General features: G+C 43.8%; 1 protein-coding gene across 16 annotated transcripts in view; it reads right to left on the bottom strand.

Annotated features, from left to right (window-relative positions):
* Window positions 1-2867: 2867 nt before the first annotated feature.
* Window positions 2868-20989, bottom strand: part of SEMA6D (semaphorin 6D) — a 157482-nt gene continuing 139360 nt past the window's right edge. For 9 of the 16 annotated variants that reach the window (XM_060282527.1, XM_035130615.2, XM_035130620.2 and 6 more), the window contains 7 exons: window positions 19733-19906; window positions 18733-18873; window positions 18568-18645; window positions 17196-17287; window positions 16759-16815; window positions 10642-10809; window positions 2868-6159 (listed from right to left, as the gene is read on the bottom strand). In XM_060282527.1, the coding sequence (XP_060138510.1) occupies window positions 4853-6159; window positions 10642-10809; window positions 16759-16815; window positions 17196-17287; window positions 18568-18645; window positions 18733-18873; window positions 19733-19906 (2017 nt within the window). In that variant the 3' untranslated portion in view covers window positions 2868-4852. The remainder of the gene's footprint in view (window positions 6160-10641; window positions 10810-16758; window positions 16816-17195; window positions 17288-18567; window positions 18646-18732; window positions 18874-19732; window positions 19907-20989) is intronic. The other 7 variants (XM_060282523.1, XM_060282530.1, XM_060282524.1 and 4 more) reach the window with 7 other exon arrangements.

The following is a 20989-nucleotide window of genomic DNA, read 5'->3' as shown; positions in this document are numbered from 1 at the left end:
CTTAGTACCCTGCTGCTCAGATGATGTACAGTATGTATGAACAGAACAGTATTGTGAACTTAATTTTAAACAAGTGTACATCTATTGGCCTGTAAAAAGTTGTAGGTTAAGTTTCCATGCATTTACATTTTATACTCGGCCTGCCTCCTCAGGTTAGCATCCCTTCTTCTTTGTTCTCCCCCTGAAAGTATGCAGTGCTTGTTGTCAAAGGAGCCAGGAAATTTGATCCCTTACCTTTGCTGCTTTCTCTAGAAGAATTATACCAGTAAAATTCAGCACCACTGATGAAACTGGACGAAATGGGTGGTACAGCAGTTGTCAAAAGAGCCCTGGGGGGTGGTAGTGGGAATTTGTGTTCACTACTAGTCCAAATTAAGTGCCTCCCACAACAAATGTGGGTGCCCGTGGGATCAAATGCATGCTTGTTCTACAAGTCATTGAGATTGTGGCAGTTCAGCATACATTGATAAAATCAGAACTCTCCACGAATTTTATTTAAGGCTCAGTATAGACATTCCCCCACACAGTCAGGATTTGTTAGCATTTCAGTTTCAGGGGACACTGTGGAACTGGTGCTACAAAACCCCCTTTAAGCCTTAAGCAGCAGAATGAGGCCAGGAGAATTCAGAGGTGGGAAAACAGACTGTGCCACTTCACACCACATGCAGATGGTGGAACACATTTATGAATGCTCCCTTATGTGAGCAACTCAATGCAGACAGAAAGTTAGCACAGTAGGGGACAGACTGGGCTGCAGAACCTTGTTCCCCAATGGGCTAATTCTTTCATTATTACTATTTTTAAAAAACTTTCATAAAAGTTTTTGTGTAAAGAAATTATTTTCCATAGATAGATAGTCTGGAGTGGGGAATGGAACCACAGACAAATGGATCGGATGATGCAGATAGGGGCTGGCTAATCTCCAAATGATTACAGTACTATGGACAGGACTGGCTCCATGTTGGAAAGAGACTTCAATGGGTGCTCTCCTGTGTGGATGGATTCCCTGTAGCACAGCAGAGTGGTAGGCTGTTTTCTTTAACTGTAAGAAGATGCCAACTGTCATTCATCATTCCCACGATGATCCAGACAGCATGTTTATTTTGGGGCATCGAGGGGAAAACAGAATGGCAGCTGGGACTCGATATTGGTGGTGACCATGAGGGCTGGCAGGCACATTGCCAGGGTGATGTGGCTCCAGCAGCTGCCCAAGGATGCCGCCGGCCAAATATGGATCAAGGCCTGTAATCTGGAGGACTATTGGGTCGGGGTGTCATAATATGCCCGGTATCCCTGCCTATTCTATGCATCAGGTATGAACAGTGAAAAGACACAGAGGTAAATGCAGTTGCTCATCTTGAAACTTCAGAAACAGGGTTAAAAGACTAGCATGTGTAGGTCGTATGAGCAAGTCCTAGGAAAATAACAGCAAACTGCATTAAGAGACGTAATGCCACCAATTCAGTGGGTTCTTGGAGATGGCAGGTGCTATGTTGTATGAAATGAACTCCTCCTCCCAGCATGGATAGCTTTACTTGCTTCAATAGATGGGCCGTGACCAGAGGGCAATGGCAATGGGCTGCAACTACCTATGTGCAGTTTCCCATTCATTCCCAAAAGCTTAGCGTAGGGGCTGGGTTATGCTCACTGCTTTTAAACGTATAATCAAGTGAGATGCTTGCTACTTTTGAATAGTTTATTTTGACTTTACATGCGGTGTTAAAAACCCAAAAGGACGTATTATTTACACATCCACAATACAAGTTTACAAGATATCTATACATGTTAAAGTACTCTATAGACCATATAGAGCAGCTTTCATTTTTTTAGGGTTACTTTTATAAGCTGTACCATTAAAAAAGATACAATCTGCATTTACCTTTGCACAAATGGATAAAGCATGTTTTTTTAATTAAAAAAAACAAAACCCCAACCCAAAACCCAACAAAAATTATAAATTAACAGAATAAAGACTATGTTGAATGTTAAAAAGATTTCAACATAAATACTGAGCGAACTCACATTACCATCTAACAAGGCAGCACAATGTTACAGAAAGTTATTTGGGTTCACATAACATTTATGTTTCCGTTTCACACAAGTATGTATTATTCATTACTATCTGTAAAGTGAAGTCAATTCTCTTTTTTTGTCATTTGATTCTCATTTAAAAATTATTAGTTGCAAGAGTGAAAATATTTTTAGGGTGGTGGGGGGGAACGATCCTAAATATTTTTGGAGGGGGAAGTAAAGGTCTTCAATGGTCAACATACAAAATGGAAAAGGGGGAATAAATCTATATATTAAGGAACAAGGATCCCTTTTATTTGAGAGAGACTAAGATCTTTTCTTTCCCCCCTTTAACATGAAATAGAATCCAGTGTTTTGGATGGAAGGTACTTGTCCTATCAACTCACGACTATTCCCCTGTGTGGGCTATATGCTGATGGCAACGTTCAGCAAACAAGTACTAGGGCATCATTTGCAAGCTAAGATCACCATCTGCGATGAACATCAGCTGCAAGCACATACCATAGCAGCCCAGTAAGAAGCATGCTCAGCTTTAGCAGGTGTTCCATTACCCCAGAAACCTCATATGATTTCACATTATAACTGTTTGATCCTTAAGCTAGTTAGGGGTGGGATGTTTAGCGCGAAAAAGGTTGATTTAATGCTGCTGTCTGCTCAGCTTAGAAGCTGCCTTTTCACTGTTAATTAATTGTTCTTATGGGGATATTCCCCCCCTTTCTTTCATCTTTTCGGATACTGTTGAGAGAACTTACAGCTGGCATGTGGGGAATTGTGATGTGCTGTTACCGAGAACACTTGACAGGGGTTTAGTAGGGTTTCCCCCCTTTTTTTAAAAAAAGAAAAGAAAATCATTTTCATGAATAAGGCACAAAATGCACAGATCCAGGTAAACACACAGAATATTTACAGAATATTGTCATTACCGGCATGACTATGGAGAAACCACAAGCTAAACAAATTGATTGCACTACTGTCAATTTTTTCTTGGGCGGATCCTGCCAAGCCTTACTGATGTATCTTCATTTCGGGTTGGGAAGGGCTATAAAATGATGTGAATAATGTGAACGTCTTATTCCACATATCTCTGCTGTCTTTTCTTGTGTAACATATGCCTCACACGTAAACGTCCCAGAGTGAGGAGGGCCACCCTATGATGGTGTCAACCAGCCTTCCTCCACCTGGTGCTCTCCAGATGTTCTGGTCTCCAAGTCCCATCAGCCCCAGCCAGCCACGGCTGTGTTGTCCTCCAAAACATCCAGAGGACACCAGCTTAGGAGAGGCTGGTGTAAGCACTTGCCATGGATGCCGGGAGCAGTAGTTCCTCTTACCCCACACTCGGCTAAGCAAATATACAAGCCATAGGATTGCTCCTCAATTCCTTGTTCGCTAAATACAGGTGGGTACATGGCTTGTTGGGGGCCAATGAAGCAATTCTTTGCATCTGGAAAATATTTCCTTTTTTTCTCTTAGGGTCTTTTCTACTTGGGAATGCCGCATTTCCCCCTTTCGTTGCCTTTCTCAATCCCCCTGCCTTTATTTTGTCTCAGTTTGGGGGAAGGCGGTGTTTACAAAACAAACAAATGAACTGCTTTTTGAACTAGGGAGTCTGACCGTAATGGAAACTTTGTTCTGGATTGAAGAACAGTTAGAAGTTCTAAAGTTTGCATTCAGGCTGGGAAGTCAGGTGGATTGAAAGACCAGCTGAGCACTGGAGATGGGGGAAGAAAATCAATTTGGTTTGCATTTTCATGTTAACCTCCCTGAATTTGTGCTTCCCAAAGCACCATGCAAACCCTTTGGAATTTGCATTTCTCTGAAGTAAAAAAATTTCCAAACTGCTGCAGAAATTGGGCGAACTGAATATCAGAAAAACGAGAAACCAAAATGGACTGGTTTAACCATCCCTACTGCCATGGACCTCTAGTAATGCTACATTTGGAATTTAGACATCTGACTCTATAGCAGCATAATTTAGAATGCGCACATTTGCACCATTTCACATAGTAACTAGTTCCGCCCGGGGCAGAAATCTGACAGCACAAAGCTTCCCACATGAGATCTGCTGTACACCTCATGCAATCCAAAATAATCTGAACCAGAGCCATCTGTTTGTTTAGTCAAACTCAAATGTAAACGTTTCTGTAACTTAAAAGATGCAATGAGATTGAATACCTCCTAGCTTTGTGCACGCGCACACACACCCTCACACACAAACACCTTTATTCTCATCATAAACAAAAATGTCATCCTTTGGAGGAAAAGAAAAATGCTACAGTTGGACTAGAGACCAAAGATCAGCAAGTTGCTTATTAACCAACATACTTGTTGAGACATTATCATTTGCTGACATTTGTGCAAGAGGCAAGGCAAATGCATACATATTAAAATGTTCACATTTCATGGGAAGACTACACATTATGGCAGTCTAAAAATGAACCCCATTTTATTGTTATCGTTATTATTATTATCTTCAAGTATTTTTGCTCGCAGATCTTTTCCCCCTCCCCTTTTCCTCCCCGAGTACTTTCGCTCAGGTAGTTCCCCCTCCCATTGTGCTACATGTCTCCTCTGCTCCAAACGAAAGAAATGTGAAGGGCCAGCACCTTCCTTTGTTATAATCTGTTTAGCAAGCTGAGCCTTGCTTTAAGCCAGGTGTGTGGCAAAAGCCCAGATGTTGCTGGAGTAAGAACAGGTTCTTTGGCGGCTTGTTCATTCTCTCTCTCTCTTTCTCTCCTCTGTGTGTTTCTCATGACAAGCGAGTCTCTGTCTTATTGTCTGTCCTGCAACATCACCCCACACCTCTTGACAGAATACGCAAGTCTCAGTAGCTGTATTTGTTCAGTGGTCTGACTGAAGGCGTCTGGGGAGCGAACGAGGGTTTGGGCGGCACGTCTGGTTTGAGGGAGGGCGTCCTCTTTATCCCTGTCCGAGGGAGCGTTCCATTGCTCGTGTAACTGCTTTGCCTAGACAAGGAAGGCTGTAGATGGACACTCACCGGTACCCCTTGCATGTAGTCCATCTTTGAGCCTCCTCCGGGAGGTATGTAGCCCCCGCGGTTAATACTAGGCTGCCGCGACAGCAGCACGCCATTGGGCGAGTTTAAGTTTTTAGGGAGGGCTGATATAGAATGCCGCTGCGATGAATTTTTGTGGTAGCCCCTTTGCCTTTCTAAAGAGGTCATGGGTACCGCCGGCGTGGTCGGGACGTCCACCCGTTTTGTCGGACTGTTTCGCGGAAGGGTGGACGGAGGAGAATACAAAGAGGCTTCCCTGTTGGGAACCTTAGGGGGGATCTCAGTCATGTTTCCCATGGGATCCAGCATTAGAGTTTGGTGAGCCACCTGGAGGTCTCCCATAATGGCTTTGGGGTTGCTAGGCATTTCGTTCAAATGTTTCAGGAAATCGTTCAAGGTGTTCCTGGAATCCACAGACCTCCTGTGGTCTCTCTTGCCCGATGACTTTGTATGCGGGTGGTCCATGTTCTGCATCTTCTTGTCTGCTTTGTGCGCGTTGGAATTTGAGAAGGACATGTTGTAGTCGTGGGTGGCGTTTGGAAGAACAATAGCGCTGGGGATGTGGCCGTGGCTTAGAGGAGAATGAGGCGGAGGACTGGACGGGAAAAACTGAGGGCTCTTCAGAGGAGTTTCTTTTCTAGAAGCACTGAGGTTGTTCTGCGCTTTGTCCATCTGACTTTTCATAGACTGCAAAGTCTTTTGTTGCATCACCGGCGTGGATTCTGGTGTCGGAAGAGCTGCCAGTTCAGGCGGCTGGCCTCTATGGTCCACCACCATCATGGACTTGGTGTCGGCAGTTGGCGGCATCTCCTTTCTGCTTGTTAACAAGTTTGAATACAGCTTGGGAGAATCGATATTCTGTTGATACTCCTTGACTGGGCTGTCAAAGAGGCCGTTCAGCTTGGCGAAACTCCCGCTCGAGTCCGTACAGGACTGAGCTGACTCTGCGTCTTTGTGTATCTTCCTGGACTTTCTCACAAACATATCCCGGTAACAGTAGACAGCCACGCCTGCAATAAAGGCTCCCAGCAGAAAGGCAGCGAAGACGCATGTAATCAGGACATTCATGTGCACCATTTGGTTAGAATCTCCTGACTGGACTTCCCACCTGACACCTACAACAAACACATGTGGTATGGAGAGATTAGAGCGTGTTTGATTCTGCATGACCGTAAAACAAAGCTTGCTTATCTTAAGCTGCAGTACTAACCAGACATAACAGACATAACCTAGCACCACTGCACTTGAGAGAGAGATTTGCACAGTAGGGGTAGGAATCACAAGTCTTCTGACATGGATATCCTCCTCGGGGAGTCATTGGTGGTGTAGATATTCATATACCAACAGATGTTTTTAAAGTGCTAAGTGGTTTCTGGTTTATCTGATTCAGGTGGAGACTAAAAACATAGCGGGCACAATCCAGCTCAATTTCTATTTATTTTAATGGGAGAAAGTTGAAGCACGTTCATAACTCTCACATTAACCCTAACCTTAATCCCTAATCCTAACCTGAAATTGCTTGAAGTTGGCATGATATTGCACCCCATGTAGGAAACAGTCCTCATTGAAATCTGAACATGTTTAGGGTTGGTCTCCACCATAATTTATCCTACATTTGATGTGTTATATGTTCCCCAATTTACACCACCACCATCATGCATATACATTAATATGCAACGTCTCTGTGATAATATGGATGTGCGATCCATTTGTCCATCATTTCAATCCAATGAAAGCGCTCCAGTCGTCCAGTCTGGTGGAGTTGCAATTTGTTGGAGCAACCCCACAACACTGAAACAGCCCCCCCCCTCCCCAATTTTGGAGATTTTGCCCTTCATTCTTAAGGCAGGTCTTGCCCCCTGAGCCAAGATAGATATTTCTGCTGGCTCAGGAGGCCGCTTGCCATTATGCTGGGCTGTCAGATCAGAAGGATGTGGAATGACGGCATGGGCTTCCTGCAGTACTGTGCTGCAGTTTGGTCTTTCCAGTCATCCTTTCTGGGCTCCTTGCTCTTGGCCAGGCATCCCCAAACTTCGGCCCTCCAGATGTTTTGGACTACAATTCCCATCTTCCCCGACCACTGGCCCTGTTAGCTAAGGATCATGGGAGTTGTAGGCCAAAACATCCGGAGGGCCGCAGTTTGGGGATGCCTGCTCTTGGCTATCTTATCAACGCTGACCATAGGCATCAACCAGGGCATGGCTGTTGGAGGAACCTTGCTGACCAGTTCAAGTTTCCCTCTTAATAGGGGTATTGTTCTACAGTTGCACCCCTCCCCAATGCCCGCTTGGCTCTTGGCATCAGGGGCCCTCCAGATGTTGTTGGGCTCCCAACTATCATCAGCCCCAGCCAGCATGGCCAACAAACAGGAATGGTGGGAGTTGTAGTCCAACATCTGGACAGCCACATGGTCTCCACCTCTACACTGGATCTTACAACTATTACAGGCACCTGCAGCTGGAGAGCCTTGGTCAAGCTCTTACTTAGGTCTATCTATACTTCTGATAGGAGAGAGCGCCCTGTTGTTGCCTGCTCATCCTTATAGCAGTGCTATGCTTTTTCTTGCTCAAGAAACCGAGGAAACTACAATATCAGCAGCTGTTTGCCTTCCTTGTTCTGTCTGGCAGCTGGTTTTTATTTTATTTATGAAAGTATTCACGACCTGCCCTCTATCAAATTGATCTCAGGGCAGAGTATAAGAAGACATTTGAAAACACCGTTCAGTTAATAAGAAAAACAATGAACAATAAGCTTTTTTTAAAAAAAACAAAAGAGTGGCTTATTGTTACACAGCTTATTGTTACACAACAATTCCTAAATGACTGAGAAAATAGCCCAGTCTTCACCTCTCTGCTACGCTGCCTCCCAACTGTAGGCAAGAACAGCCACCACAAGAGAGAAAAAGGAATGCTACCAGTATGGAGAGCTTGTTTTCTTTTGCAAATAGAAGCAAATCATAGTTATAGGGGTGAGTAGACGGCAGATCTACCTCTCTGCAGGCCAGGAAGGCTCTCTTTCCGTGGATGCCTCTAATGGCTGTCAGTTCTAGATGCCATCACAAGCATAAGAAGACGTCCCTTGATAGGCTGGCAATCTCTGACCTGCACCTCTGTGTCTATTAATCTGGAGAACTGGACTATATGAGTAGCATTACTATTACTCTGCCAATCCAAATGCGCACACTCTGTCCTGAAATATCCTTTTAAGACTCACAAATAGTAGCTGGTGTGGTATGAACATTAACGATTTCTGCTGGAAAATTGAGGTTAGAAGGTGCTACGCTGCCAAGCTGCAATTAATAACTCGTGGAAGGATTTCTCTTTCAATTTCCTGCCCGACTCATGAATCAGAATCAAAAGTGAGATAGGATTATGCAAATATTGTGCAAAACTCTATAATGTGCAGATTTGCATTGTTAGAACTATGCTAATATTTTTACCCCTCCCCCCTCCAAAGGAATGCTTTCTCACTTTGCTATTTTGGAAGTGGTATTCTCTGCAGCTTAAAAGAAGAAGTCAAGATTACCCACACATTTTAAGGCCTAGACTTCAGTGAGGAATGAACTTTTGGAACGGAGCATCATTTAAAAACCATCCAGCTAATGAGAGGTATTAGTAGTTTTCATAACATTAAATTTTGTACTAGAAGATCAAGCAATAGTATTAAAAAGGAAGAAAAAAAATCAAATTCGCACGTTAATATCAGAGCTTGCAGGTTTTTGTTTTTATTTAAAGCAACCACAGACATTGCACCGTTAAGAAAATGTTAGTTTGGCAGAACGCACCTAATTGTGTTATTCGGCACAGTGGGAAAGTTGAAACAAAGAAGAGCGTTATGTGTGGCTGGTGTGCGTGTTAAGAGGCAAGGCCTTTGAAGAGAGTTGAAAGGTTCAGGGTTATTGGTTTTAATGGCATTGTGCAGAAGAGGGGAAAGAAGGCTGAGAAAGGCTTACTACAGAAAACGCTACTGAGCGTGACTGAGAGAGTGCGTGAGCAAATCCTGGCAAAAGCAGACCCGTTTTAAAGGACAACTAAGCGATAAAAAAAAACACCTGAAGCAAATTACGAATGCGCTGTCACAATGGCCAAAAGGAAACCTGATACGTTTCGCTGAATACTTGAATGTGAAAGGTTTGCTTGAGAACTTACGACTCTTATTTTTTTTTTCTTTTTTGAGAAAAGAAAAGGCAGGATCATGCAGATATGTGCCATTTACTATGAGGTGTGCAGTTTCGGTATCTAGATAACAGAGGATGAGCCAGTTTGGATGAGAAGATAAGGGGACGTGAAGTTCACTGGTGACCCAGGGCCCCCCCCCACTCTCTCTCATTTGTTTTTCAGTTGTTCACAACAATCCTATGTGCTGGATTAGGCAGAGAGAGAGAGAGAGCATCACTCAAAGGACTCAATAGTCCAGCATGCTTTGAATGGAGGCCTCTCCAATCTGTGTCCAACTGACACCTCATAGTGCAGAAGCTGCTATTTGCAGGGATTTCCCCCCTCCCCACTTTCTCATGGGCACACAGATCAAACACTCACAGTATATGCACTAGCTGCCTGATCCATGTACCTATGGTCAACCATGCAGCACCACACTGCCCTTTATGGAGTACGTGATTCTTCTTACATGGATTATTAACCCACTGTCTGTGATGATATTAACATGTGGAGTTGTGTCTTAGTGGGAGAGAGTTAGGAAACTCAAACTCCCCCAGTTTTGAGGTGTATCTTACAGAAAGACACCTTAGCGCTGATAAAGGATGTAGCAATTGGAAGGAAGCTTGTGCTGCAAGAGTTTTGAGGGTCTTTTTGTTAAAAGCCAGAATGCTCTCGTTTCTGCTGTGGTGGATTAATGCGGTTACTCTTTGCAACGGCTTTTTGCAAAGCTATGTTGCGGTGAGCCTTATGCGAGAGAGTAAAACTTCAGGAATACAGTGGTACATCTACTTACGAATAATTCTACTTACGAATGTTTCTACTTACGAACGGAGCTCCGTCCGCCATCTTGGATGCAGTTTAGATAGGATTTTTTCTACTTACGAATTTTTAGATAGGGTTGCTTCGACTTGCGAATTTTTTCTCCCAATGCATTCTTACGGGATTCGGCGTACCATTTTTTTCGACTTACGAGTGTGCGTTCGGAACGCATTAAATTCGTAAGTAGAGGTACCACTGTATTGCAGACCCATAACCAAGCACACAAAAGGCAGTGTGGTGCAGGAGGACGCTTTTTCGGGAGTAAGCCACATTGAACTCGATGGGATTTGATGCTGGGCTGACGTGCGCTGTTGAGCATGCATATGCAAAACAACCGCCAACAAAAATTGGCTGGGTGGTGGTAGAGAATAACAGGGTGAGCAGGCGTTTCTTGAGCAGTGATGCAAACTCTTGTGTTGCTGCTCATCTTGTCTCCCAAATCCCCCCTCCTCCCTGCTCTGTTGGCCAAAAAGAGAGAGGCAACACGATTGCACCTTTTTTATTACATACACAGGATGATATTGCATGCACATTTTTGATAACAACAAGCGCTTGAATTTGAAACTGCTGAAGCTATCAGGTTTCCTTTCAGCCATAATAAATCCCCTGATTAGGCCTTACCCTTCGGGACCCCTGATAATGAATCAGAGTAATCAGAGGTGTTTGGGTCATCTTGGGCTACAAATTTCCGGGAGCCAGTCACTTTAGGTTTCCAGGAACCAATCACTTTGGGTGAGAAAACTGGGATACTTTCCACTGTGGTAACAGAAGTTGAGGGTAACGCCATGTCTGTGGTGGCAAACAGATTTTGCTTTTATTAATGTGCATTGCAGTCAGGTTCCCGCCCCGCCCCTTTGGTATGTGTGCATGTTTATTTTTTTATATGAAACCTTCAACAGTTAGTGACTTTGCACGAGGACTGCTAAATTGTATTTGGAAAACAGGTTTAATAGGAGTTGCACGAGGAGCAACAGCATTATACTGTGACTTGCTCTTTAAAATCAGATTTAAAGTCAGGGGCCGGAAATGTATTGCGAATTATTGCCATTATTCAATGACTGTGGTGCTTAAATAAAATCAGTAAGGAAAATGGAGGGGGGGAGCAGAATTTAGGAATGGAGGAAGTGGCCTTGTTCTATGTCAGGCTGGGTTTCTGATTTTTGTTTCTGACAATTTATTATTATTTATTACATTTATATACTGCCTTTCATTCAAAGATCACAGGGCAGGTTACATTATAAAAACACGTAACATAATAAAAAATAAAATCATAAGCTCCCCCTGCCCCCCCCCCAGTTTAAAACATCATCGATTGTTTCATTAGCCAAATGCCTGGGTAAAAAGGAATTTTTTGCCTGGCGCCTAAAGATATGTAGCGAAGGTGCCAGGCAAGCCTCCCTGGGGAGAGCATTCAACATTTGGGGAGCCACCACAGAAAAGGCATTTGAAGAGCTAATCCCCTTTCCCTAACACATTTATGGTGGGAGGGGGGATTCATTCTAAACTGAGTGTCTTGCTTAGAATCCAGTTACTGGAATCAATTTCGCAAAACAAACCTCTGCATAGATTTATATACTATGCACACAATTCTCTGGGTGCAGAATTGAGACAAGACAGTATTGTTTGTTTGTACGGAATGCTTGTAATTCTTTTATTGTGACTTCATTTCCCATACTTTTCTCTCTGTGTGTGTTTTAAGACATTTTGACTAGAAACAATATGTATGGAGAGGTAAGGAGCTCACAGACTTAAGAGTCATGCTACCTGAGCAAAGGTCTCACTGAGATCTCCCCCCAGACCTTCGAGAGCAGGCATCCCCAACCTTTGGCCCTCCAGATGTTTTGGACTACAATTCCCATCATCCCCGACCACTGGTCCTGTTAGCTAGGGATCATGGGAGTTGTAGGCCAAAACATCTGGAGGGCCGAAGTTTGGGGATGCCTGGTGTAGTGTGTGTAACATTTAGTGTTCTACTTGGCAGAGTTCCAAAAATGCAACATAAGGCTTTTAGTGCAGGCAAAACCAGTGCCTTTGCATCAGAACCAGGACATAGCTGCAGTGCTTGCTGTTGAACAAGCTGCCAGTTTTGCTTATGTTGCCCCCCCCTCTTCCTCCAACATGGCTCAGTGCAGCGGCTGGCACTGTTATGGCATCAATGAGGTTCAGCCTCATGCAGGGCCAACAGGGCCTCTTCTAATGGGCCTTGGGAAGAATGTGGCAGGTGCGGGAGTTCTGGATTTCTCAATCTCACTTGTAAAAGGGAAAGGGGAAAAAAGGATTGTGCCTCAAGCTACAGCAATACCAGCTACAGTATAGCTATGGTGGATTCATAGGATTGGGTGTGAGCCTTTATCAGAAACGGGAAGGAGGCTTTCAAGCTATCGGTCTGTAATCACGAGGGCCCAGGAGCTTGATATAATTGGACTAAAGCAAAACTTGGAATTCATAGCATTCTATAGTACAGCTCATATGCCACAATTCATGTTGACATCAGGGGTGGTGTCAATTTCTAAACCTCCCGTGCATATCTGCAGTGGAAAGCTTTGGGGTGAATGTGACTTACAAATCCCTATTAATCGACAGTGTGGAATCAAGTGCATCATGTCAACATTTAAAAGTAAACCTGATTTTTTTTCATCCATTCATGCACAGGCAGAAAGGGCAGATTTTTTCACGCAAAGGAACTGAGACTTTCCTTCCTCCCCACCAGAATTAGTTCTTGGACGAACAAATCCACCAAACACCATCCTTGTTTCATTACAGAAGTGCAAATAGCATCAAAGAATAAGTCTGCTGTCAAACTTCCAGAAGCATTAAAAAGCATGCGAAAAAAAATGTAATTGGCAGATAGAATTAAGGAAACATCAGAGGAGCATATTCTGTACTGGATTGTGCTCTCATTGAAGTCCCACGTGGAATTTCGCCTTTTGAATTAAAGAAAAAAGCAGCAGTCTAACCATTTAAGAGGAATTTGGGATGGAAATTCTAAAATAAAACAAAAACAAAAACCCAGAAGGGAACTGATGCAAACAGGGCGTCAAAGCTTCTATTGGGAGATTCGGGACAGATAAAAGAAATACTACTTCACGCAGCACAAAGTTGAACTATGTGACTCCCTCCCACAGGAGGCAGAGATTGGCTTTAAAAGAGGATTAAACGAGTTCATGATTAGGTTATCAATGGCTACTAGCTATGCTTGACATCACAGCTGGATGCAGTAATATTTCCGATTATCAGTTGCTGGAAACTGGGAGGGGAAAGTGCCCTTGGGCTCTGCTTGCAGTTTTCCCACAAGCACCTGGGCTGGCTAATGTGAGAACAGGATGTGAACTTCTTAAGTTCACATTCTGACTTCTTGATCTTTCCCCTTCTGTGCTGCTCAGGAATTCTGGGAAACCAAAGCACTGGTGCAGCTTTGAAAGGTTCAGTCTGCCATCTTGATTCAAAATGGTGTCCATTGTATCCAAACATGGGCAAGACCCTGCCCCCAGGAACCTTTCAAATCACAGAATTGTAGAGTTGGAAGGGGACTCTGGTGATCACCAGGTCCCAACCCCCTGCAAGGCTTGCCCTGCAGACCAACCCCTTGAAATAGCCTGCCTTATGCCCCCACCCTTAAATTATCAAAAGCAAGTTGCATAATTTGGTTACAATGTCTTAAGTCCAAATGCATTATGAACAGACATGCCAACAACCCTTCAAACCTACTGTATATAGCCCACCAACTGAAAGGACACGGGCTTGCTTGAGAATTCTCAGAAACAAACAAATAGCAATAATAATACTGAGATTATAAATGGGCAATGCACTCTGTCAGTTTCTAGGGCTGTGTGTGCCCTCCCCTGCCCCAACCCCGGCAACGATAAACCAGAATCTGGCCTTGGGAGTTGTGCTAATTAAGGCTTTTAAAGTCCAACATAGTTGGGAGCAGCAAGGCAATGCTATGTCTTTTCTCCTTCTGGGGACAAGAACACACAGCCAATGCATGGTGCAGGGCTGTTTGAAAGCTCTTTTACACACAGCCCTGCAACTGCTCTTTGCATCTCAGGCACCATCAGGCAAAATCTGGTGATCTTATCTTAAAGGTAAAGGTAAAGGTACCCCTGACAGTTAAGTCCACTCATGAACGACTCTGGGGTTGCGGTGTTCATCTTGCTCTATAGGCCGAGGGAGCCGGAGTTTGTCCACAGACAGCTTCCGGGTCATGTGGCCAGCATAACTAAGCCGCTTCTGGCAAACCAGAGCAGCACACGGAAACGCTATTTACCTTCCCACCGGAGCAGTACCTATTTATCTACTTGTACTTGACGTGCTTTCAAACTGCTAGGTGGGCAGGAGCTGGGACCAAGCAACGGGAGCTCACCCTGTTGCGCGGATTCGAACCGCCGACCTTCTGATTGGCAAGCCATAGGCTCTGTGGTTTAGACCACAGCACCACCCACATCCCTGATCTTAAGAGCTGTCCGAAATGTTTCAGTCCAGCATCTAGTTTTAAAGCGGTGTCACAACAGTATCCAAACATAGGTGGGAAACCAGCTCCTTTATCTTGGGAATCATTGTGTTAGATTTGGCAGTGATATCTCAGGTGGCGTCTGAATGCATAGTGAGTGGACAGATAGACAGGTGGACAGACAAACCACAACTCAGCTATGTCAGGTATAAGAGCGAATGATGATCATACATAATACCTGCACATACAGAGACAGTGGGCAGCTAGCTAACCTTGGTGGGAAACTGAATGTTGGACTAAAAAGCAAGATCCCTCCAGGATCAGACCAAACGGCATCCTGTTCCCATAGTTGCCAACCAGATGCCTAGGAGAAGCCGAAGTAGGACAAGTGCTGTTCCTCTACCACTTGTATCCTCTAACAACTTCTATTCAGAGATGTATTGCCTCTAATCTATATGATATAGCCATTTATGATTAGTAGCCATTAATACGCTCAGCCTCCATGGATTTGTCTAATTTGCTTTCAGAGCTGCCCAAGATGGCAACTATGCAGTGTGAATAAATGCTCTGAATATTCTACCACACCATTGGATGGTCTTGAGTTGTAGTATTTATTTGTCATAGTTTTACATACAGTGGACCCTTGGTTTATGAACACCTCGGTTTACGGATTTTTGGTTTACGAACGCCGCGGACCTATCTGGAACGGATTAATTCACTTTCCATTACTTTCAATGGGAAAGTTTGCTTCAGTTTATGAACGCTTCAGATTATGAACAGACTTCCGGAACCAATTGTGTTCATAAACCGAGGTACCACTGTATATCACTCTATGCATACCTCAAAGAGGTCTCCATTAAAATATTGACTTTATTATTATTAATGTATAACACATAATTCCATAGTATTTTGAGAGAGGAAGAAAAACTTCCCCTTCTACATTTTCTCCATAGTTTGGTCATATTACCCCTCTTAGTCAGTGTAAGCTGCAACCTTTCTTTCATTTTAATTTGGACTGCACCTTCCCCAGCTCTACGATATCCTTCCCTGAGGTGTGGGCAACCAGAACTGTGGCCATGCCATAGTCAATTACAATGTGCAAAAGGCATTGTAATATTAGCAGTTTTATCTTTGATCCCTTTCCTAATGATCCAGGCAAGGAAATTCTTTTTAATTCAGTTTTTAATTCTAAGTTTACATATCTAACTGTAGTGGTTGCACTATATTACAACCACTTTCCTCACTGTTGTTATTCGGGTAAGATGCTGAGATTTCAGTAACGACACACAAAATCCCAGACCACCGATTTTGGGAATTGAACTCCATGTTTCAGTACCTAAACCAAGACACCTCTTGGAAAGCTATTGTATAATTTCTCTTGCTGCATGAGAGCCCAGGGATCAGAGTTTAGGAGGGGGAAAATCCATATGTAGGCAATTGAAATAGTATTGCAGACATGAAAAGCCTATTGTAAGTTTGCCTGTTGTTTGGAGAATGGTTGGGTTTCCTCTGTAAAGGAAGCAGAAAGACAAGTCCTGTGATGTAAGTGAGTGGGAGGGGGGGGGAAACCCCATCCTTCTCACTCTTGCCAACAGCTTATTAAAGGCAAAGCCTTCCCCTCATTTGCTCTGTAATTTTTCTGGAAGAAGCACGTAAAATTTGAAGTGATCTGATGCTAAATGCCGCCCATTAATGGATATGATGCTATTAGTACAAATGCATTTCTGAAAACCTTTGAAGATATCAACACATTTCCAACATTTCCGAAATACACATTTCAGAAAAAATGTGCATTTGCTTTTTATAAATAGCCAGGACAACAGAGGAGGAGGAAAGTGAGGAGATGAAGAGGGCCAGGCATCTAACTGCTAGGGTAGCATTCATGAAGGCATGGTTGAGTGGAGAGGGGAGGTGGAAAGAGTAGAAGCTTAGTGGACATTTCGTGCAGTGAGAATGTCATCTATGTTAATCAGGCTCTTTCACTTAATAAAAGGTGTGTCTCTATTAATAATGGGCTCTTAAGCATGCAGATACACAAGGTGGAAAGGGCTGAGTGAGAGAAAGTCTTGGTTGTTCCTTGACCATCAGAAGAGAGATGAGTAAAAGCAGAAAAGCAAAAAATATGGAGGTCTTGCCAACTGCACCAAAGGAAAGAAAAAGGGAAAGGGGGGGGGGAGAAGAAAAGTAAAAAAGAAAAGGGGGACGAGGCTGTCTGAAAATGCTGAACTGAAGGAAAGAAAAGTTCCATTAACTGGGGGAGGAGAAAAAAATGATTGAAAAAAACTAACCAGATGTTGGATCGCCAAATATTTTGTAATCTGGTGTAGTTGTAGTAGGCAAAATTTCTAAAAGAATTAAAGGAACACGTAATCAGTGAAAAGTAACTGAAAGGAAAAGCAAAATAGATTTCCAAAGCTGAAAACCAGAAAACAAAACACAATAGGTTCACCCAAAAGGGGAAAAAAAGGAAAGGGGGTGGGGAGTACCTGTTTTAATAAGTTGACATCTAGACCTTCATGAACAATACATGAAGGCTGGGAGAAAAATGGCCAAGGGGGGGGGGGTTCCACCACCCAAGATCAAGTGGCTTAGGTTTGTGCTAAATGGTTTACAAGGGGGGCGGGGTGCTCAGTGCCATTTTTTGTGACATCCACACCAACAAGAGTGTGGCCTGCAAACAAAACCATGCCACATTCTCAAGTTGCCCCCTGGGACTTGTGCTTACCGTGGCAATCCCCGAGTTGCGCGGTGTTGCCATATTCCACATCTTGCTCATATCCTCCAACGCTGTGGTTGTATGAAACAAACAAAGATAACCTGCAATTAATAGCATTAGTTGGGGAAGAAACCAATGGCCACCGTCATTCTCAAAAGAAACACAAAAGCCGCAAAACATGTTCATTCAGCATTTGCTAAGGGGAGCTGGGTGCTGGATATACAATGAAGGGAAGAGACTTCGTCCTCAGCAACCTCTACTTGGAATCTCAATCATTTAATGGCTGTGCCTTCTTCACAATAATCCTTGCAAATTCAAGTGGGTTAAATAGCCACAGCCAAATAATACCCAACTCACAAAGATTTCCTACAAAGGCCCCAGTGAAATGACTGGGAAGCAGAGATGAATACGACCATGTGGTGTTGTATCTGCTTACGACAGGCATAGGCAAACTTGGCCCTCCAGATGTTTTGGGACTACAATTCCCATCATCCCTGACCACTGGTTCAGTTAGCTAGGGATGATGGGAGTTGTAGTCCCAAAACATCTGGAAGGCCGAGTTTGCCTGTGCCTGGCTCATGACTTCTATTCATCCTAAAGGGTCTTGCTCAGGAGAACTTTCCACTATGCCTCCCAAATTATCTAACGACAGAGATGTCCAACACAACCTTACCCACAGTTCCCTGCCCTGCTTTCCCTGGCAATGAGGCACCATAAAACCTTTTATACTTTTACTAGCTCCCCTGATCACAGTATTGGGGAGTGGAAAATGTAGGCCATGTTGGACAAATATTCCATCCAGATTCAGAGGCAGTATGCCCAGTTGCTGGGTTATTGCAATGTGAGGTCTATTGCCCCCACCCTGCCACTCATGGCCTGCTTACAGGCTTCCAGAGACATTAGGTTGGCTTCTATGTGAAACGGGATACTGGTAACCCTTTGGTCTGATCTAGCAGGGCTCTCCTAATGTTCCTACACTCACACAACCCTGATCCCATGTTGGGACTTCCCCGGGAGAAATCTCCACAACTGTGCTGCCATGACTGAGATGGTCCTGTACCTGGTACCACCCCATCAGATATTAGTTAATGATGGGCCACAGAGCAAAGTTAAATTTTATTTGTCCAGCTGGTTCATATGGGTGAAAATGGCCCTTCGGACAACCTGGTCCCAGATGGTTTAGTTTCACAAGATTATTAACCCCTCTATAAATTGAGCCCAGAAACTAGTTGGTAGTTAAGATTATGAGGTCCATTCACATCTCAACCAATGACTTTGTGTTTCAAGAACACCTGACCCATGCTGCATATTAAAACCTATTTAAAGGTCCTGGCATTGACTACAGCATTGTAATTTATTTATTAAAAATCCTGCTACTTACAGCATGCTTGATTTCACTCTTCCACAGGTCCCATGGTTCAGCCAGCCACAGTAAGGATCTCGAGACGCAATGCAAGACCTGCGGCGAGAGGAAATTAACTTTTTTACCACCTCCCAACCTTGGTGCACTCCATTGTATAGGCATGTTTGGACAGAGAGGGCTTACTTTTTGCACGACCCGTGACGCTCGCAACGGCTGAGTGGAATTCTAATGACGCAGCTGGAGAATGCAACAAATAAGGCATGGTGCTCTTTGTCCAGTTGCAGGGAGATGACCTTCTTGTCCTCTTCACCATCCCCATTACACCTGTTCAACACAAGAAATTTGGATGCTGTTATTTCTTTTCGCCCCCTTTAATCCAGTTTATCACTTCTGATTTTACTACGAGGTGGGTTACACCCATCTATGAAAAAGTTGCATGCCAGGAATAAGAAACGCCCAATTTCCTCGGAGCTTTTAGGAAGACAAATGTGTTGATCTCAATAGAATTAAGGGTGGGAGAGAAAATATGGCAAACTGCTGATTTATGAAGCTAGAACAGATTCCCAAATTAATACAGGGTGGAGGGAGCCCATGGCAAGGTGGTGCCTGGTGGGTCCTCTGCCACTATATAGATCACTTCTTTTGTATTACATTATTATCATTACTTTGTTTATGTCCCACGTTTCCTCCAAAAGAAGCCCAGTATAAAAGGCTTTGATCAGTATAAAAACCTTTGCTCTGATATTCCTTGTTGGAATGATACCAACTGCAATTTGGACAAACGCTACAATTTCCACAGGGAAACTGCCCCTCAATTGTTTTCTGATCGACCTACCGTACTGTTTCTTTCATTCTAGTACGTATCAACCAATGTGTTTTGGGTGTGTTCGTCAGCAAACAAGGGACTGCTCCTACACGGAGGAATGTTTTCTAACAGAAATAGGGCAAACTCTTAAGTTTGTTCTGACTTAAGAGCTGCATGCACACGGAATTAGAATGCAAGGCAAGCACACAAATATTTCCAGATGTTGCTCAAATAAACATTCCTCTAAGCGCTGGGAAAGCATCAGACAAGGAGGTGAGGTGGGAAACACATTTAAATCAGGTGGCAAAGAAGCAAGTGACTCAAACGAGACAGATGCTGTACAATGCCACCGAGCAGTTCTTGTAAAAGTATACCTACTTTGCATGATTGTATGCATCAATCTCTTCCAGTAACACGCTGTCATTCAAAGAAGAAGGCTTGGTCTTTGCCAAGATTTTAAGTACCATTCCAGCTTCAGAGCCAACAAAGATGACTGTGTAGTTTTGATACGGGCCGGCAGAGTGGTCCACTGCGATCGCTGTCAACCGATACCTGTCAAGATCAAGACTTCCTGTATAATAATTCCTCCACATTAGAGACCCCCAAAACTTGTTCCTCCTAGGTACTGAATACGGAAGTACCACTGCTTTTGCCCGGTCTGGGGAGGCATCAGTCCCTTCGTAGCAGCAGCTAACAACACCAAATTATATGCTCATCTCTGATCTATTTATGTTGTTTTCAATCAACACATTGGAGATGCTTTTAGCTCCCAATAGCCCTATGGCTGGGAATGTAGGGAGTTGCAGTCCTGGGACATCTGGAGGGCCAAAGGTTCCCCATCCTTGCACTAAGGAATAAGAGGGAAGGAATGCTATGTTTAACAAGCAAAGTGTTGTGAACAGCTGAGTAACAACCGGAATAGTCACTGTCTGGAAACACAACTGAGTGACAGTCAAAGACTCAGACTCATTCTCCAAAGTGGTTTTTAGAGAACCATTTATGGTTTTGGCAACTGTAATCAAATCCCACTCATGCTAGCTTATGCTTCCATAGACATCCCCCACAGCTTGGTGGCCAATTTGCTAGTATGTCAATGACAAGAAACTTGATACCCCTTCAAGTGGGACTACTAGACTAAGTGCTCTGCTGATGTGGCAGTTCTTGAATTCAGTGGAACTTGCCTCTGAGTAGGATATCTAGGATTGCGGTGTGGATCCTTTCTCCACCAAAGCCAATGGGTTGCGGCTGGAATGATTCACTCAGAAACTCTGCAGTGCAATTTGAGCCAACATAGGGTTGTAAGGATGAAATGAGGAGGGGGAGAACCTCGAGCTCCTTGGAGGAAAGGTAAGCTATGTTGCTGTTTATACGATGTTGTACCATCCTAGATGGAGGTGGGTGAAGGGCCGAGTGTAAATTACTCTTAATGCTGCCAGGCATTTTTTCTAGACCAGATGTTTGCTTTGCAACAAATATTTGGCTGGGGATTGGCTGTGTTATCTGCATGGTTGCTGGGAATGCTTAAGAGTGAGGTTTGCATGTGGAACGTTTTCAAGAATGTACTTGGGAGATGTTACTGGCATGGAGGGGCAGGGCAGCCTCTTATTTTGTTCAGTTGCTAACGATGCTCTCTGA

This window comes from Zootoca vivipara, chromosome 14 (assembly GCF_963506605.1).
Source record: "Zootoca vivipara chromosome 14, rZooViv1.1, whole genome shotgun sequence".
In the NCBI taxonomy this organism is placed as follows: Eukaryota; Metazoa; Chordata; class Lepidosauria; order Squamata; family Lacertidae; genus Zootoca; species Zootoca vivipara.
Note: the sequence above shows the minus strand (reverse complement) of the source record. Positions and strands in the feature narration are given on the sequence as shown.